This window comes from Caloenas nicobarica, chromosome 13 (genome assembly GCF_036013445.1).
Source record: "Caloenas nicobarica isolate bCalNic1 chromosome 13, bCalNic1.hap1, whole genome shotgun sequence".
Classification (NCBI taxonomy): domain Eukaryota; kingdom Metazoa; phylum Chordata; class Aves; order Columbiformes; family Columbidae; genus Caloenas; species Caloenas nicobarica.
The window spans coordinates 10,473,212-10,490,017 of record NC_088257.1 but is presented as its reverse complement, the minus strand read 5'-3'; the positions used below and the strand labels follow the sequence as shown (position 1 = coordinate 10,490,017).

Sequence of the window (16,806 nt, the reverse complement as noted above, 5' to 3'; positions counted from 1 at the left end):
ATGCATGCACAAGAAAGTCTCCATAAATTGGTACAGAATGCCTCACTTCGGACAGCTCTGATGTTCTGACCAGGTAACACAGTGTTCTTCAAAATATGCCTCACTGCAACTGGTACACATAGATGGGGTGGGATCCACAGATGAAGCCCCGGCACTGAAAGTCCCTGGAGCAGCGGGGCCAGTGCCCACCAAGGTACTGGGGACTGACTAAAAGGGGCCATGCTCATGTGTTTCACTGCTCTTACACCACCAGAAAAGGCTTTTTTTAACTGAGGGCTGGAGTTTCCCGTTCCTTGGGGGGCTGCCGAGAGGGCCCCAGGAGCAGCATCTTGAGATTTCAGCAGCCAGAATGAAGGATGTTTTTTGCCATGTGTTGCAAGCTGCTCTTCTTCAAAGACTAACATAACTAATTTGGGTGGGTTTACCTAGAAGACCATAAAAGGCTGCCTGATGCCAAATGTCAAGACCCTATTTCCACAGTTATAATCCAAAAACCCACAGCAAACCCCCAAACGACACAAGCAATACTCCTCCTCTGTTTTGATCCTTGGAAGAGTCAAAGGAAAAAAAGGAAAACCATCAACCATCCACCACAGGCTGCCAAGGGTGAAAGTTGCAGACTAATTCATTCAAGTTTGGCAAATTATAAGGACCCAGAGCAGAGATGTACAGGGGGAGCATCTGATTACTTTAGTTGTGGTGGTTCTAGCTGTGGTCTCAATGGGTTTTACCAACTGGTAATTCAGTTTCAGAGCTGACCAGCTTAATGAATGTAAGAGATGATGGAAGTATGCGATTGAAAGACCATCTTTAACCTGAATTTTAATCTGCAGCAATAGTTTAAAACAGTGAAAGGCAACTTCTGCAATTTGTTTTACTGTAGGGCCTTCGGGAGTTTGGAAATATGTAGGTTGTATAGACTGCTCCATTCAATTATGATGATTTTAATTTAAGACCCCGTTTCTATCTTGACAGCTGTGCTGTTGCTGTTTTTAATCCTGGGGAAACTCCTGGCAAGAGGCAGCCGTGAGCCACAGCGAACCCAAACCATCAATTTGGGGAGCACACGGCAGGGTCACCCCGGGGTGGGGGGGGTGTGGGAGCCGCTCCGCTCCCCTCCGCAGAAACTCTGCGAAGTTTGGGGGGGATGATCCCCCTTCGCCGGGGCTTTGCTGCTGCAGCCGCATGTCCAGCCCCGCCGCTACTCGTCCCTCCGCGGGCGCTCAGCACCTCCAGAGCTGCCGCGGAGCAGCGCGGAGGCGCCGCGGCCCTTCCCGGCAATTCCCACGCCGCCGGCCCGCCCCGCGGCCGCGGAACTTTGCTACGCGGAAAAGCGGAGGGGGTGGAAAGCGGTTCCACGCCGCGGCCCCCGCCCGCTCCGCGCTGGGCAAGAACCGTCTTTTTGACGCAGGAGAAATGGCAAATTTTAAGTACGTCATTAATATGGCGCCAAAAGGTTTTTTTTTTTTTTTTTTAAGTATAAGCTTATTTTTTTTTTAAGGTTGCAGCAGCGGCCCCGTGTACGCCTGTGCACAGCGCGGCGAGGGGGAGCGGGGGGGTGCCTCGGGGGGGTGGCTGGTGGGGGGAAGAGGAGGGAAAGAGTGTGAGCGTGTGCGGGGGGGTGCGGGGCCGGCCGGACGCCTCCGGGGCGAGCGGGCTCCGGGCGTGCGGCTCTGGGGCTCCGGGCAGCGCCATGGGGCCCCGGCGGCCGGCGGGGGGGTGAGGAGCGGGGCGGGCGGCGGCGGCGGCACGGCCCGGGATGGGACCGGCGCTGGCCGCACCTGGCCCTGCCGCTGCGCCTGGGGAAGGAAGAAGGCGCAGGAGGGAAAGAAATTGAAGATTTGGGGCGGCCGAGAAGCAAGGGGGGGGGGGGGTGTGGAAGCGCCGCCACCATTATCCGTCCCCGCTCCGAAAGTCGCTTCCCCGCCTCCCTGCCGGAGCCCGAGCGGCGGCAGGGCGAGGAGAGCCTGAGGAAGTGCGGGGTAAAAAAAAGAAAGAGAAACAGGCGGGCAGGGCTCGCCCGGCCGCCGCGGAGCGGCCATCTCGGCTGGGAGCGGGGCCGCATCCATGGAGTTACCGGGCGGGCGCTCCTAAGGAGGGCCCGGGCGGCGCGGCCCCGGCAATGACACCGGATTGAGCCGGCGAAGGGGCTCTCCCGGCCGGGGACTGCGGGAGCATCCCCCGCCCCCCGCCTGCTCCCCGCCCGTAACCCGAGAGACAGCCTCAACTCTTGGAGGACACTCTCCTGGCAAAGGTAAAGGCTCGGCGGGGCTGGCGTCGGGAATGGGCTTATTTTGCAGCGGATGGTTATTTTGCAGCTCCCCCTGCTTTGCTTGTATTTATTTATTTTTTTATTATTTTTTCCCCTCCTCCCCCCCCCCCCCCTCCCGGCTGCGAGGCGGGGGATGTGCAGCATTTCCAGGGGTGGATTGCGCATGTTGGTCACTCTTGTTTTAAAGTGTACGAGGGAGGCAGCGAGAATGTAAACAAGAACTTTTAAAGGGTCGATTCGCAGCTTCGCCTCTTTTTTTTTTTTTAATTTTCCAAATTAATGACTGCGGCAGAGGCTGCCCCGCGCCCTGCCCGCCTGGGGGAGGGGGCTCGCTCCGCGGCTTCTCGGGCCGATGTGCTGCACCGGGGGCGGGGGGGCCTCCGGCGCCGGGAAGCGCTACCGCGGGACCGGGGAGCAGCGGGCCCGCGGGCGCGGACTCTGCGCGGGGATGGCGGTGCCCGGGGGCGTGGCGGCTGCCGGCTCCCGCCTGCCCTCCCTCCCGGCCGCAGCTCCTCGGGGCTTTCCCCGCCGTGGGTCCCCGGGCTGGTGATGCAGGGTGAGGAGGGCTGCGTCTCCCGGGCCCGAAAACATCCCCGGTGGCCCTACCGGGTGTCCTGGGGGGCGGCTCCCCCCCTTCCCCGGGCTCCCTCCGGTGCCCCGCGCCGCCCCCGCAGCCGCTCCAGCCCCTTCCCCACCTGCTGAGCGCGGCGACCGCTTCGCTTTTAGGATGCGGGGCTGGGAGCGCCTTTACCTGCCGCCCTGACCCTGACATCCCCCCGCTCCGGCTGTTCGGCTTCTAGGGATGGAGGCAGCGACCTGGAAGTTGGGAAGCGCTGCGAAGATGGGGGGATGCTGAATTGTCAAGCTCGGATGCGACTGGGGGGAGGAGGGGGAGTGTATATATGTCTCCATACCTGTACATCCTGAGCGCTTTTTGAGTGGGAAGGGAAGGATGGCATTCACAGGGAAAATTCCCAGCTTCTCTCAGCACTCAGAGTGAAAATTGTTTACTTACGGGTTTGAGCCTGGACCCTCCTACTGCTGGGACATTTCTAAGAGAGGGATTTGCTTGGGAAAATCAAGGATCTCAGCCTTTCTCCCAAGGGTAAGGAGCCGAGCTCTTAGGAATAGTGTTTGACCTTTAAGCATTTATTGGCTACTGAGGTTAAAATAAGCTTGAGATAGAAGTAAAAATAGCTCGCAGAAAGGTTAAATCAAAGGTTAAGTTTGTTTTTCCTAGGGAAATTGAGGCTGATGTCCGAAAATGAAGGCTTGGAGTAAAGGGTGGGAGGGTACACATTAGGTCTGTAGGCAGGGAGGTGCAATTCATTTAACGTATTGGTGACTGCTGATAGTGTTTGGCACCAAGTTCTGAAAGTTGGTGGATAGGTGGTCCTCAAAGTAAGGTAATTTAAAATGAGGTCTGGTCTTTGCCTTTCGCTGGATGTTGGGTACAAAGTTTGGAGTGCCCGTAGCTCCTGTTGATTTTCCTCTGAGTTGCAGATGCTCAGAGACCTGCAGGATGGGGCAGCGACTGTGTCGCTGCTCTGTGTCCCTGCCCTTGCCCTCTGTCCCTGTCCACTCCCTCCTCCCCCAAGGCAGGGCTGGCTCCGAGTGCCTGCAGGAACCTTTCTGATTACCTGTGCTCTGCCTGGGCTTGCTGAAGAAAAAAAAGGGATAATTAGAGGGTAACAAGTTAGAAGAGGCAAGCAAAGTTATAAATGTGAGTAATAAAGAAAAAAAAAATCCCCTTCTAGATGTGGAAGAAGGCAAAGCACAGGAAGTAAAGGAGGGCTTGTTTTGTTTTAAATTTAAATGAGATTAAATATTGCCCCAGGGAGCCAAGATAGCACGCAGAGTTGATGTGGAGGAGAGGAGGGATGGCTCTGTCTTCAACTGGGCAGTTGAGATTTTGCTGAAGACCTTGGAGCTGACAGCAGCCTGCGGAGGGGCGGGCAAGCCCCAGCTGGCCGGGACAGGCTCCTGCCACACAGAAAATGACTGTTCCTGGGTACCTGGGCCGTGGCTTTCTGGATTTACACTTTGCAGGGTTACCACAAAGGTTAAGAAAAGGGCAGTGCTGCTTCATCTGAGACGTAGGGGCTGTGCACCAAGATTTGCTGATGGTCTGTTGGCACAGCGCATCCTTCAGTCAAAAAGTTTGTTCTTCTGTTATTGTGAAATTTGGGCTGTGCCTGCATCAGGGGATGCTGCTGCTCTCTCAGAGCCTCCTGCAGCAGCGTTTGGCTCCAAAATTGTTAATTGAAAAGGCAGTCCGATGCCGACAACCCTCCTACGGTGTCAAGGCTAGGACCTTCCAGCCCTCCGCCCTTCTTATTATACTTTCGAGCAACCTGCTGGTGTTCCTGGACAGAGCAAAGAAATAGTTAAGGCAGAGGGGAATCATCGAGAGCAGCCCCTCGACTCCACGTCCCCCAGCCGGGCACGGGCGATGGGACTGGGGGTGTGTGGGACCGGGGTTCGGTGGAGCGGGGTCCGTGGGATCGGGGCCCCGGGCTGGCCGGAGCAGCGCGGGTGCCGCTGGGGGCACCATTTTCTGTTTGTGTTCCTATTTCTGTGCTGGAAGAACAAACAGGGAAGTGGTTTTCTGCAGTCTCATTGCAGCTCACAAACAGAGCACAGAATTCCGCCGGTGTTGCTCAACTGTCACAGCGTCAGAGGTGACGGCGCAGGGGGACCGAGCGCGGCGCATCCTTTAAAGTGCGGATGAGCGCTGGGAAGAGGTGATGACCAAATACTTTTTTTTTTAATCTACAACTTCTGCAGGTTTCTGTACCTGTTCCCTGTGTGCACAGACACATATGAATTTCTCCAGTTCGCTTGCTACAATCCAGAATGGTTCAGTCTTGCAGACAGCCCCTGCACATGGTGCTGTGATGCCACCAGGAGCTCCACATCCCACGTGGACCTGATGTTTGCAGGGAGCTGGGAAACATCAGTGGATTCCCCAGAGCACAGGGATCCTGGAGGGGTTCGTGGAGGGCGAGGAGTTCATTGGAAGGAGTTGTTTGCCGGCTGGAAGGTTGCATCAGGCATTTTGGTTTCCTGTGGATGGGAGTGAGGACAGGAGCTCAGGATCTGGGCACACGTATTTCTGGGGGTGCTGAAGAGTGCTGCTGCCTTTGCTGCTCCCAGCTTACATGGGTTGGGCAAAATTGCATTTCCAAAAGCTCTTCTCCAACCCTCCCCTGCTGCGAGGCAGGACCGGGCAGCCTGAAGCCATCATCTCAATTTTACCGCCAACCCTGTAGCTAATTTGCCCAAAGCCCGGTGATTTACATTTGTTTAGGCTGATGGAGGGCCATCATCTTCCTTGGTTTAGCATTTATCTGCCTTTCTCAGCTTGAACAAAGGCAATGCTGAACATGTGTTAGTTTGCAAGCAATTCCGTTTTTGAGTTTCCAGGCATTAAGGCAGGACTATGTCCGTGGGTTTGAGTTGCAGACACTTCAGGGGGATGTTCATTTGTTTATAAAAGAAACCCACATCTGTTTCTGTTTGAATTTTTAAAGCAAGCATACATAGAAAGCTTTCTCTTGGTTTCTGGCTCTGTAAAAGCTAAATTTTGGGCCAAGTTTGACCTAACAGTGACCTTTCCAAAGTATTACAAATTTTTTTGGTATTTGTTTATGACTTTAATAATGATGCCATGTGGGGAGTGGGTCAGTTAAAGGTGAAATTAGCTTCTAATGTAAACAAACGATTAATTTTGGAGCGGAGACCGTATTTTGTGGGACTTTAATTGCTTACTAGTACACCAACTGAATTGATCCCAAGAGCTTGCTCTCTGCAAGGCTTCGCCCTGGGAGTGCGAGGGATGTGGGCGATGGGTCCCCCGCGCTGGGTGCCGAAGGGGTGTCGGGAGGCAATAACTTGCCCACCCACCGCCAGACTTTATAACCCTGTGCTCCAGGTGGGGAAATGGCCCAATTACCCTTCTCCTACAGTAAATTCCTCTGTTAAGTACCATGCGGGTTTACTACTGTTTGCCTGCTCAAGAAGATGAGTCCCTTGGAAAACAGTGCATTCGAAGCACTGCCTGGAAGTTAACCCTTTTCTGCAAGGGGTTGGTTGAATTCGGTGTGTTTTGCGCCAAATTTCACTCCCTTTAGGCCAGCAGTACCTTGTTGGCCGTCTTGTGCCATCCTCTACCCAGGCGGTCGCTGCCTTTCAGAGCTGCTGTGTTCAGAGGTGTCAGTGCTTTGCTCAACCCAGAATTTCATTCAGAGCAGTTGAAATGCAATGTGGTTCAGAGGATGCTGTCTTGGATCCTGCCAAGCAGTGGCAAAATGATTTACTGAAGTAGGGCCACTATTTACCTGTAGTGTGAACCAGTTCTGTATGTGGATATAAATTCATACTGTTATATAGTGAGCACATAAAAGTGTGTTGTGTAGATAGGAGCAGGAGAGGAGCAGGGTACAGGGACCAGGTTCAATTAAAGGGATGATCAGTGCATCTCTTCACATTTAGCAGACCTAAAACTAGTCCCAGCATCCTGACACCTGTGCTGTGTATTAATCATATACCTTTTTCGCTCCCTTGGAAGGAGAGTGATGTCAGTGACGCTGTCTTGCTGTAAAGGCGAAGATGGGAAACACTGGAAATCTCCCTGGCTGTGGGTAGCATTCCTTTGCTTCAGCTCAGCTGTTTCTTTTCCCCATTGAATTTGGCTTATTTAATCTCTCTGACTAGGAACTCCAGAATCAATAAAAGCATAGCTTTGTGCTCCAAAGCCTATTTGCCACTTCAAACCAGTAGGAGCCAGTTCAAAAGGTTCAGGTAGAATTTCCACTAAAAGTAAATAAATTGCAGTTAGGGTTGTCTTGGACATCATATTCCCCAAGCAAATTCTAATGACTACTTGGAACAAAGCTGGTTTAATAACATCTGTTTCCCCTTGAATCACTGGGGGAAAGTATTGATATTGCCGTGTTCTCGAGGAACATTTTTAATCATGTTTTGACAGGGTAATGCCTTGCCACAACACTGATAGTTAAAACGTTTATGATACTTTGTAGTATTATCCCTTATAATGGTGTGATAAAACAGAGGACATATATTGTAAAATACAGGAATTGCAAGGGGTTTATTTATATACTTCTGAGGAACTTTTCCTGTTGTTCAGGGGGAAATGGCATGGTCTAGTGTGTGCCCCTAGTACCTGCTGTGAGCGCACCACACAAAACCACTGGTTTATTATAATTCCTACTTACCGTTTGCAGAAGCAGTGGTGTGTGTGCCATGTTAACACCCCTGGATTCTTACAAAATATCTCTGGAAGTACTAGGAAGCTTTCCACAAGGTTAATGTTGTTTTCTGCTGGTGTATTTCAGCTCACAACCTGTTGGATGGTTGTCTGGTCTGTGGGTAGCACTTTCCATCCAGAGCTCCCAAAGCCCTGCGCTGGGGACCGACCACACAGGCAGGCTCCTCCCTTTTTCCTCCCTTTTTCCTCCCTTTTTCCTCCCTTTTTCCTCCCTTTTTCCTCCCTTTTTCCTCCCTTTTTCCTCCCTTTTTCCTCCCTTTTTCCTCCCTTTTTCCTCCCTTTTTCCTCCCTTTTTCCTCCCACTGGTACAGGTACTTGACTTTCAGCTCCAAGTGCTTAGTTTGTGAGGAGCGAGTTCAGGAGAACGTGCCGATTTCAAGCAGTTCTGTGGCTTGTCCAAACTCACAAAGCAAATCAGCAGCCAAGCTTGAAATGGGTCTCCTGTCCTCCTAATCGATGCAGTGGTACCCGCTGCCGTGGTTTTGTCTGCGAGAGGATGGAGAAGTCAGAGCAGCTGTGCAGAAGCCACTTGCTCAGCCCCTGGGAGCCGTGGTGCTGGCGAGGGGCTGTGCGGCTGTGCCAGAGCGGGCAGAGCAGCTCTGGGTGATGGGAAGTGTGTCTTAAAGTCTTAAAAGAAGGAGAAACCACCTGAGTTGGAAGATGAGTCAGAGGGTAAAACCCCGTCTCGTTGTACACAAGGGTCCTCTTGAGCACCCCGATGCTCGGACTTCCCCCTGCAGACATACTGAGAGTCCACAGAGTTTCCGTTCTTCTATCTGTGCGCTTCTCAGATTTGCAGCCCAGATGGTTGGTCCTGGCTTTTGTCCCATCCAGCAGTTCCGTGGTCCGTGATGGGGCATCCTCCGACAGAGGGAAGGACATTTGGTTGTGAATCCTGCGCAGGCAAATTGAGTGATCAAAGTGTGCTGACTGTACCGCCTAGGAGCTGGGAAAGCTGGTAGAGAAACACTGACGCCCTTCAAGTTTTAAAAAAAAGTGCTGCGAGGGTTGTTTTCTTCCTTTTTTTAAAGCCCCCGTGTAGTTGCCTGTTGTGAGGCAGGTACTGGCTGGTGCTGGGACAACACTGTGTGCAGATATTCAGAGATAACAGTGATTTGGTGCTGAGATGAGTTTCCTGGGCATTAAGTGTAATGTTCAATTTCTTTTGTTACAGATGGAAGAAAAACGACGCAAGTACTCGATCAGCAGTGATAACTCAGACACCACTGACAGTAAGACCTTTAATTCAAGGCTTTGAACAAGATAACTAAGCTGTTCACCTCCAGCAGGGAAAACGCTTGAATAATTACTTTGCAAAGAGTGGAGGAAGCTGCATTTACTGGGAAGTCGTCTCGCAATGAATTGTGCACTGGGCTGGGTTTGTCAGAAGTGCAGCAGCAAGCTGATATCAATTTAAGTGCCTGGTTGTGGCTCCTCTTAACTGGTGAGAGCATCTCCCTGGCCTTGTGTGAAGGGAGAGCTGCTGATCGCAAATCTGCTAAGGAAGCAAACGCCCTTTGTAGACAAGTTGTTCTTTCTTGTGAGCTGCAGCCTGGGACCAGTTAACTCTTGACTGAGTTGTACTGGGGGAAAGGGAAGTTTTTGCCGGAGTCAGGGTAAAACCAGAGCTGCCTTGTTCCCTTCTTGCGAGCTGGAGAGTGATGTGGGAAAAGGGATAAGGCTCAAGCCAGCAAAGCTTGCAAGCCCACGCTTGCTTTTCAACATCTACCTCACTTTGTCGTTCAGGAAAGCACAGAAGCATGTGCTCAACAATAAACATGTGCAAATGTGCTGAATTTTGGCTATAAATAGAGCGCTTTCCTCTCCCACTTATTCCCGGGTTTCACCCACTGCAGACATACTGCAGTGCCTTAGTGTTTGGTACCCTCCAGGCACTAGTCTAATCCCTCGTCTGGGATCTGGAGTTTCCTACTAGTTGCTCTTGATTTCTTACAAATGTCACAGTAATTTCGTCCGGGCCATGCTGGGAATTTGCTGTCCACACTTTACAGGATCTGGCTGCTGGATACCCGAGAACGAAAGGGACTTTGCTAAAGACACTAAATTTCTGGGCTTTTTCTTAACAGGATGATGGGGAGATTACAGGGGGTTATGGAAAGGCTGATCTTGCTGGGCTTGGCTGCCGTTCCCACAGCTTTAGCCAAAAAAATTGTCAGTGTGAGTGGAGTTTGCACCACTACTGCCAAGGGGAACCTGCTATTTGGCGGATGGCGGGGACCCCTGTCCTGCTGGAGCCCTGGGCGGGGGTCTGGGGGCTGGGCTGTGCCTATGGAAAGTGTTTCAAGCTCTGTCAACACCACGGGCTTCTTGTAAAATAAAACATCTCTATCTCAGAAAGGGGTTTGTTTTGGAAGCTGTGCTTCAAACTTCCCGTCCCCTCTTGCCCAGGTGCTCAGAGGCTTTTCCAAGCCGAGCTGTGCTGGTGGCTGCTCTGCCTTTTGGGGTAAGGCATCTTTAATCATGGTATTAAACACCGTGGCCTTATCTCTATTGGGCTTGGCTATTTATGCTGCAGGTGATACCTAAGCTGTTGACAAACACTCTCCTGCAGGATAATTGTAAAATAAGTGATGACCTTTTTCTATGCCTCTGCCAGGGAAGGATGGTGGTGGCGTGTTATCTAAGTCTACAGAGTTGCAGCACCACATTGTACGTTGAGAAGAGGGGGCAAGGTGGAAATTAGTGGCTCAATCTCTCAGTAGAAACGGCAGACCTGCTGCTGCGATGCTTTGAGCAGCTCAATGAGTAAAGCAACGTTTCCCGGTGTCTACAGCACAGGGACTTCTACAGTGGGCTTTGCCTATGTGGTCCTGTTATGTACTGAAATGATTAAAAAAAAAGCATTTACCTGGAGTCCACTTCAATGACATGGAGCCTGATGCTGCAGTCAGGAAAGCAGCTGTTCTTTGGGAACAGCTGATGCCATCAGGTGTGGTCTTCATTTTATGAAGTACAAGAAAGTGGGTTTATCAAGTAAAGAGTGCAAGGTGAACTAGTGCCTCTTCCACTGCGAGCAAAAAAAAAGGCATGTGAGATGTATTTGGGACCATGAGGGACTCAGTTCCCTGAGCTGGCAGAGGAGGGATGTTTCCCACTGTGCTGGTACCGCACCAGGGACTACCCCAGGCCCTCATGTGAACTCAGGTCCCAGCTCCGAACCCCTTCTGAAGTCCTTCATGCATGGCTCCATTGTGTTTGGCATTTGCTTATGTGCACAGTGTTGTTTCCTCCTATTCAGCTTTCCAACGATAAAATCAGTGTTAAATAGGCTTATCAGTAGTTCATCTGTTGCACCCCCACATTTTTATATAGTGGAATATGGGGGATCCTGCTATACAAAAGATCCAGGTGTCATCATTATTGTAAAAAGATTTCAATGATTAGTTTATTATATATTATTATTAAATACATACAGGTTTCATGGTTTTTTTAAGCGATAGTAACACCTGTGGATTGGAAATACAGATTAATAACATAATGGTCCCAGCACATTTCAGGCTTCGACTGCCCTCGCCTTGCTGAGGCGGTAGCGGTGCTGATGATCCCGCTGCAGGCAGGATGGTGAGAGCCCATTCATAATGCTCCCAGAGTAAAGTGATCCCAAACCCCAAAGCAAATACTCTCTTACTGCTGAAAAGTGTAATGTGCAATCGCTCGATGTGTTCTGTTTCATGGTTACCACTTGATGCCAAACTGCACGCAGGTGTGGGAGTTACTAGTCCTGACAACGGCAGAGGAGTTTTACCCAATCTGGTCAGTATTTTTGACCATGGGGGCTGAAGCCCTCAAGCAGTTCAGATACTTGTCTTTAAGCAGCCTTGTTAGAAAATTTTGATCTTATCTCCTTAATTCCCGATTCCCTCCTAGAAGCTGTTCTTACTCACGACTTTGGGTTTCTCATTTCTGATGTCTGCATTTGAAAACAATGTTTTTAAATTTCAGTGGCCTCTGTATCATCTGTAGCAGCAGGAAAGTGACATTCACCTGTTTTGTTGAGGTACCCTCAGATGTGCACAAAAATAAAGTCTTGTCACCTCTTAACATTGACCCAAAGTGTTGGGTGAGGCTGTAGTAATGGCAGTGGGGCTGGTGACAAAGATATGGAAAAAACTTTGTCTCTTTCCCAGGTAACCTGTCTCTGTTACCTCGTTGCAGGTCACACCACGTCCGCCTCCAGATGCTCCAAAATTCCAAACACCAAATCCACCTGGTCACGGCAGAAGGAGAAGAAGCCCTCTGAGGTATGTGGGCTTTTGCCAAAGCAGAGTTTTTCCCTGGGGCTGTGCCAGCCCAGGCGTGGTGGCAGCCAGCGTGCCCGTGAATGTGGGTGGTGGGTGCCAGGACAGGACGTCCTCTGAGAAGCCGGAGCCCACAGTGCAGAGCCCCAGCTCTGCTGGGGGGCAGCAGGAGGAGGTACCCGGTGGGCATCTGGGACAAAGGATGGGGGGGTCCTTGTGCCCGCTCCATCCCTGTTGAAGAGGTCAAGTTTGCTGGGAATGGGAGGTTGGACAGTATCGTGGTGGCTGTGTGCTGAGGTTCCCTGTTTGGGTGCCCACCTGGGTGCTCTGTCATTAATGGCACAGGTCCTAGCACTGGTGGGTGCTCAGTGGTCTGGAGGCTCCTCCTGGCGAAGAAGTGGGTGGTGCAGAGAGCTGTGAAATGAAAGACAGCACAACTGGGTTGGAGATCATGTTGTGTCGGCTTCCTCCGGTCACGGGGCTCGAGGGCATTAAGCCGAGGCTGTTGGCGTCTGACCTTGCCGCAGGGTTTTCCCTCGCTCCTCGCTGGCCCAGGCAGTGCTGCCCACCCTGAGGACATCACCCAGGTCCCCTCTGTCAGCTCTGCAGTGCAGGGTCTGGGACGGGGTCAGGAGGAGCTGCGTTCCCCAAGGACCATGCTGTGATGATGCTGTGCGCTGTTTTCCCTTGCGTGCCTCGGATACGTTTCCACTAGACATGGAAACTATACTTGGCATGAGCTGCTGTTGTAGCAACTGCCGTGTTTAGCCCTGGTCCTCTTCGTTTCAAGAGCAACCTGAGCAAAGCCAGAGGAACATTGTTCTCACATTCCCTTTCCTCTGGACCGGGGTCCGGAGTCAAACAGAGCTAAGTTTAGCAGCAGGTGAAGCTGGCCTGGCTAATGCTGGCTTCAGGCTGTAAATTCCTTCCTAAACCCCCACATTACGCCTCTCTGGAGGCCGTGGCCCGATAAGCACAAACCTCTCTAACGTCCTCCCTTTGCATCAGGCTGAGTAGAGATTTCGAGGTTTTTGTGTGGTCGCTGCCTGGATTACAGCTGCGCTTAGTTCTTATTGCTGTGACAGATTTACGTTGATATATCTAATGTGTTGGCAGTGGACAGAGATTTAGAAAGTCCGAGTTGCTTGTGTCTTGGGTAAAGAGAGGGGCTGAAAAGCTGTAATTACCAGCTGAGGTAATTGGAAACACTCCAGAGAGCGAAGAACCAGGGGTACGGATGTCACTGGCTGCTGACAAGGCTTTCAGAAAGTTGCACATTAGCACTGGTAATGTCATTTTTTGATTATAGATGTGTCTCTTGAAATGCGTGAGGGGCTATATTTTGTGAGCTGAGTCCCCTGCTGAAAAGGTGAAGTATTTAGAGCATCTCCTCTTCCTGGGACACTGTTACCTTCTGCCCCAGAATAACTGCCCATCTCTGTACCTGATGAGTCCATAAAGGCATCAGATTAGCCATGTAGGTGCTGTCAGGAGTCCGGCGGAGATGCCCAGCGTTAGACCTGTTTAGATGTCTGACAATGTGACTCATGTCACCAGCAGTGTCACACATGCCACCCTGCTGCTACCCAGTAAAATCCTCCTCCAAAAGAGCCTGCACTGGGAGATCTGCATCACTGCTACAGACACGCTTTTGTCTTTAATATGAATTAGCTTCATCAGCCAGCTAGGAGTTTACCTGGCTGCTAATGAAATTCCTGGGTGTAAGTCGGAGCCAAGACTCCAAGTGAAAATGCTTCTGTGCTTTGTGAAGGATGTGCAGACCCAGATGCAAGTTTTGCTGCTCTACAACAGCTGGAGTGAAAATGGGATGTTAGTCCATGGGACCTGGGGAGATGTCAGATGTGGGACCACGGAGGCCAGGTTCATCCCTTCTGCTTCATGCTCCATTATGCCCAGAGGGTGGTTCTCAGTGCAATGTAGCTCTGGAACAAATAAAGCAGGGCAAAAGCTTAATAATGGCTGGCTTAGCAACAGTTGGGACAGAAGGTAAACCCCGATGGCCTACCTGAACTGAAACTCCTGGGGAATTTGGGGAGGCAGTGTGTAATTACTGAAGTTGGAGTTTGGCCAGGACAAACAAGCTGACAAACCATCTTTTACAAAAGCATGGTGGGAACCTGAGCAGATGGGACTGGTCCAGATCTCAGCTTTACTCCCCTCACCCTACGGCTGCAGGAGTCCAGGGCTGCTCGAGTCCAGCTCCAGGTACAAACAGGGGTCAGGAGAGCGTGGACTGTCCCTGGGGTTGGACACAGGTCCAAGAGCCATAGCGGTGCACGGTAACGGTTTGGAGCTCACTCTGGTGAGTACTAGTTTATGGATTTCCTATGTGACAGCATCTTCCAAACTTTTCCGTGAGTGACCCAACTTCTGCTCTTACTGGGAGCACGTGTGAACCTGTCTGAGTCCATGTGTGGGATCTGCTGTTATCTGTGAAACACTGCAGGGTTTGGGATGTCCCGGGGGATTTCTCACAGGAGCCCTGGGGGATTTCAGGCACGGACCAGGATGGACATCGTGTCCCGCTGGAGCAAGTGCTGAGGAGCGTAAAACATAAACCGCTCCACTGTCAAACCCATTTCACATGAAATGCCGAAGCACCTTCCTCTTTGCAGTACCTTTCCATCTCATTGAGGATGGAAACCACGGGAGGGTGACATTGAGACTGTGATGGATGTATTATCAGGTTTTTAACCCACCGTGGGCAGTCCGCCCCAGACATTTTGGGGCTGAACACACCTTTTCAAACAGTAACTCAGCCTCCAGGTTTACACACTCATGTAGCTTTATGGAGAGCTGAGCTGCCCTCCAGGTGCAGGGGGTCCGGGCACGGCCTGAGCAGCGGTGATGCTGGGGGAGCAGCGGGGGGTCTGTGTGCGTGGGGAAGCACTGAGCTCTCCTGCTCCTCTCAAAGTCATGTCCACGTTTCTTACCGAGCTGCTGTCTGCATTCCCCCTGGCAAGCCGAGCAGGAGATAAAAAAAAAAAATCAAAAGCATTAGTGTTACATAGTTATTAGCCAGGTCAGGGGGTGATGTTTATTATGAAAGACTCTGTGAGAAGGGATTAACTCTACACATTAAAAACCACCCGATACAAGGCATCTGGAAAAACAAGCTTCTTAACTTGGAAAAGTACTGAGCTGTTTGTAAACATCCGCGAAGGGGGCCATTGCCAGGGCGGGTGATTATATTTATCTGTGCCTGTCACGGGGCTCTGCCCGGGCTCTTTCTTGATGTATCCCAGGCACCGCGGCTCCGTCCCAGCTGTCTCCCTTGCAGAGGTGACAGTTGTCCTCCCCTACGCCATGCCTGGGCAGCAGAGACCTGGGCGCGATGTCAGCGGTGACACGGGCACAGCTCTCCTGCCCTTGCCCGTAGGATGGACACGGGCAGCTGCCAGCAGCTGCTTCTATCTGCGGTGATAGCAGTCCCCCAATCTGGTCATTTTAATTAATCTTGTGAGAGCCCGTTTGTCACTGAACCTGGCCTCAAACAGAGCGTGGTGGCCGGTACCCATCCCCGGAGCCCTGCGAGGAGATGCTGGTCGCGCTCCCTGGAGCCGGAGGGAGGGGGTTGCTCGCTCGGGTGCTCCCTGTCTTGGATGCGGAATCTGCAGCAGGGAATAAGATGTGCCTGAAGTACGGATTTCTGCTTCTTTTCGTGGCACATTAGCGCAATCCTGCCCCTGGCTATAGGGCTGCTGGGGATGTGAGCACAAGCCTCGCTGGTTAGACCGCAGTCATCAAGCCCTCTCTTCTGTTTCTGACAGGGAACGGTTGTTAGCGTCTAAGGAGAAAATATAAGACCACGGCAAGTGTGTAATGATGCTGGTTCTATGCGCCAGCTCCCAGCCATCAGCGGCCTGGGGACTCCCCGAGTCACTGCCTTAGCCCATGTGTTAGTCATGAGCTCCTGAACTATTTGGGATCCAAAGCACTACCTTGCAATGAGTTGCACTGCTAGAATGTATTATTTTGGGGGAAAAGAAAACCCCTGCTTTTTTGTGCAAGCCAGCTGCCTGACACCCCCCCAGCCGTCCCCTTTCGAAGCTGAAGAGCCCTGCACAGTCTCGTCTCTGCTCGTCTCCCCGGACATCCTTACCGCCCTTCTCCCTCGGTCCGGACCTTGCGGAGATGAGGGGACCGCAGCTGCAGGCAGGGTTCAAGATGAAGGGGAAACCACAAATTTATACAATTTACTTTATTTTCTACTTGCCTTGTTTAGATGTTACTTCCGTGTTTTGAAAGATGACTTTGTCTCTTTACAAGGTTTTAACCCTTTTAACAAACATCTGCATTGCTTCTCTTCTAAAAAGTGATTCTTAGTGCATTGGATCTTAGGGGTTTTTTTCCCTATGAGAGATACATAGTGGCCCAGTGCAATGTGAATGTAGTCCTTGGGCTCTCCATGCTTGAAGAAGGGCTTTTATGAGTATGGCCGAGCAAGACTGGACATGCTTTTACTGGGCTGGATGAGGAGAAAAATCTGTGTCTGTTGAAAGGTTTGACTGCAGCAGCTTTGTCACTTTTCCCAGGCCGGCCTGGGGATAACAGATAATTACCACTGTCTCTCGAATGCTGAGAAGGGCCAGACAAAAATGCTTCTTGTTCCTATTTTAAATTCTGTTGTTCATTGAATCTTTAACATTCAGCATTTTGAGAGGAAACAAGACTAGATGAAGAGATAGCAGGCTGGCTCCCAAATGAACACGAGAGCAAGTATTTTTTTTCCCCACAGGCAGATAATATCGCTGCCGACAAGCACACACCAGGCATTGCCGTGTTTCAGAGCCTTGCTACCGAGTATTGCAGCTTGTCTCATTTTGGAAAGGGCTGGAAAAATGTGATATAATGGCAGGGAAATAGGGCTGGGGAGGCCGGAGAGGAGCAGGGCTGGGCACCCACGGAGGTGCCGACTCAAGCTGATACGAAGACAGTTTGTACAACCAAAAACTATTCCCAGG

At 51.4% G+C, this 16,806-nt stretch overlaps 1 protein-coding gene across 4 annotated transcripts in view; it reads left to right on the top strand.

The window, feature by feature from the left end:
• The first annotated feature begins 1,316 nt into the window (after positions 1-1,316).
• The window catches only part of JADE2 (jade family PHD finger 2), a 78,672-nt gene continuing 63,182 nt past the window's right edge, over positions 1,317-16,806 (top strand). For 2 of the 4 annotated variants that reach the window (XM_065643887.1, XM_065643884.1), the window contains exons 1-3: positions 1,639-2,254; positions 8,737-8,794; positions 11,739-11,824. In XM_065643887.1, coding sequence (XP_065499959.1) covers positions 8,737-8,794; positions 11,739-11,824 — 144 coding nt within the window. In that variant the 5' untranslated portion in view covers positions 1,639-2,254. Of the gene's footprint in view, positions 1,431-1,638; positions 2,255-4,922; positions 5,017-8,736; positions 8,795-11,738; positions 11,825-16,806 lie in introns of those variants that run through there. The other 2 variants (XM_065643885.1, XM_065643886.1) reach the window with 2 other exon arrangements.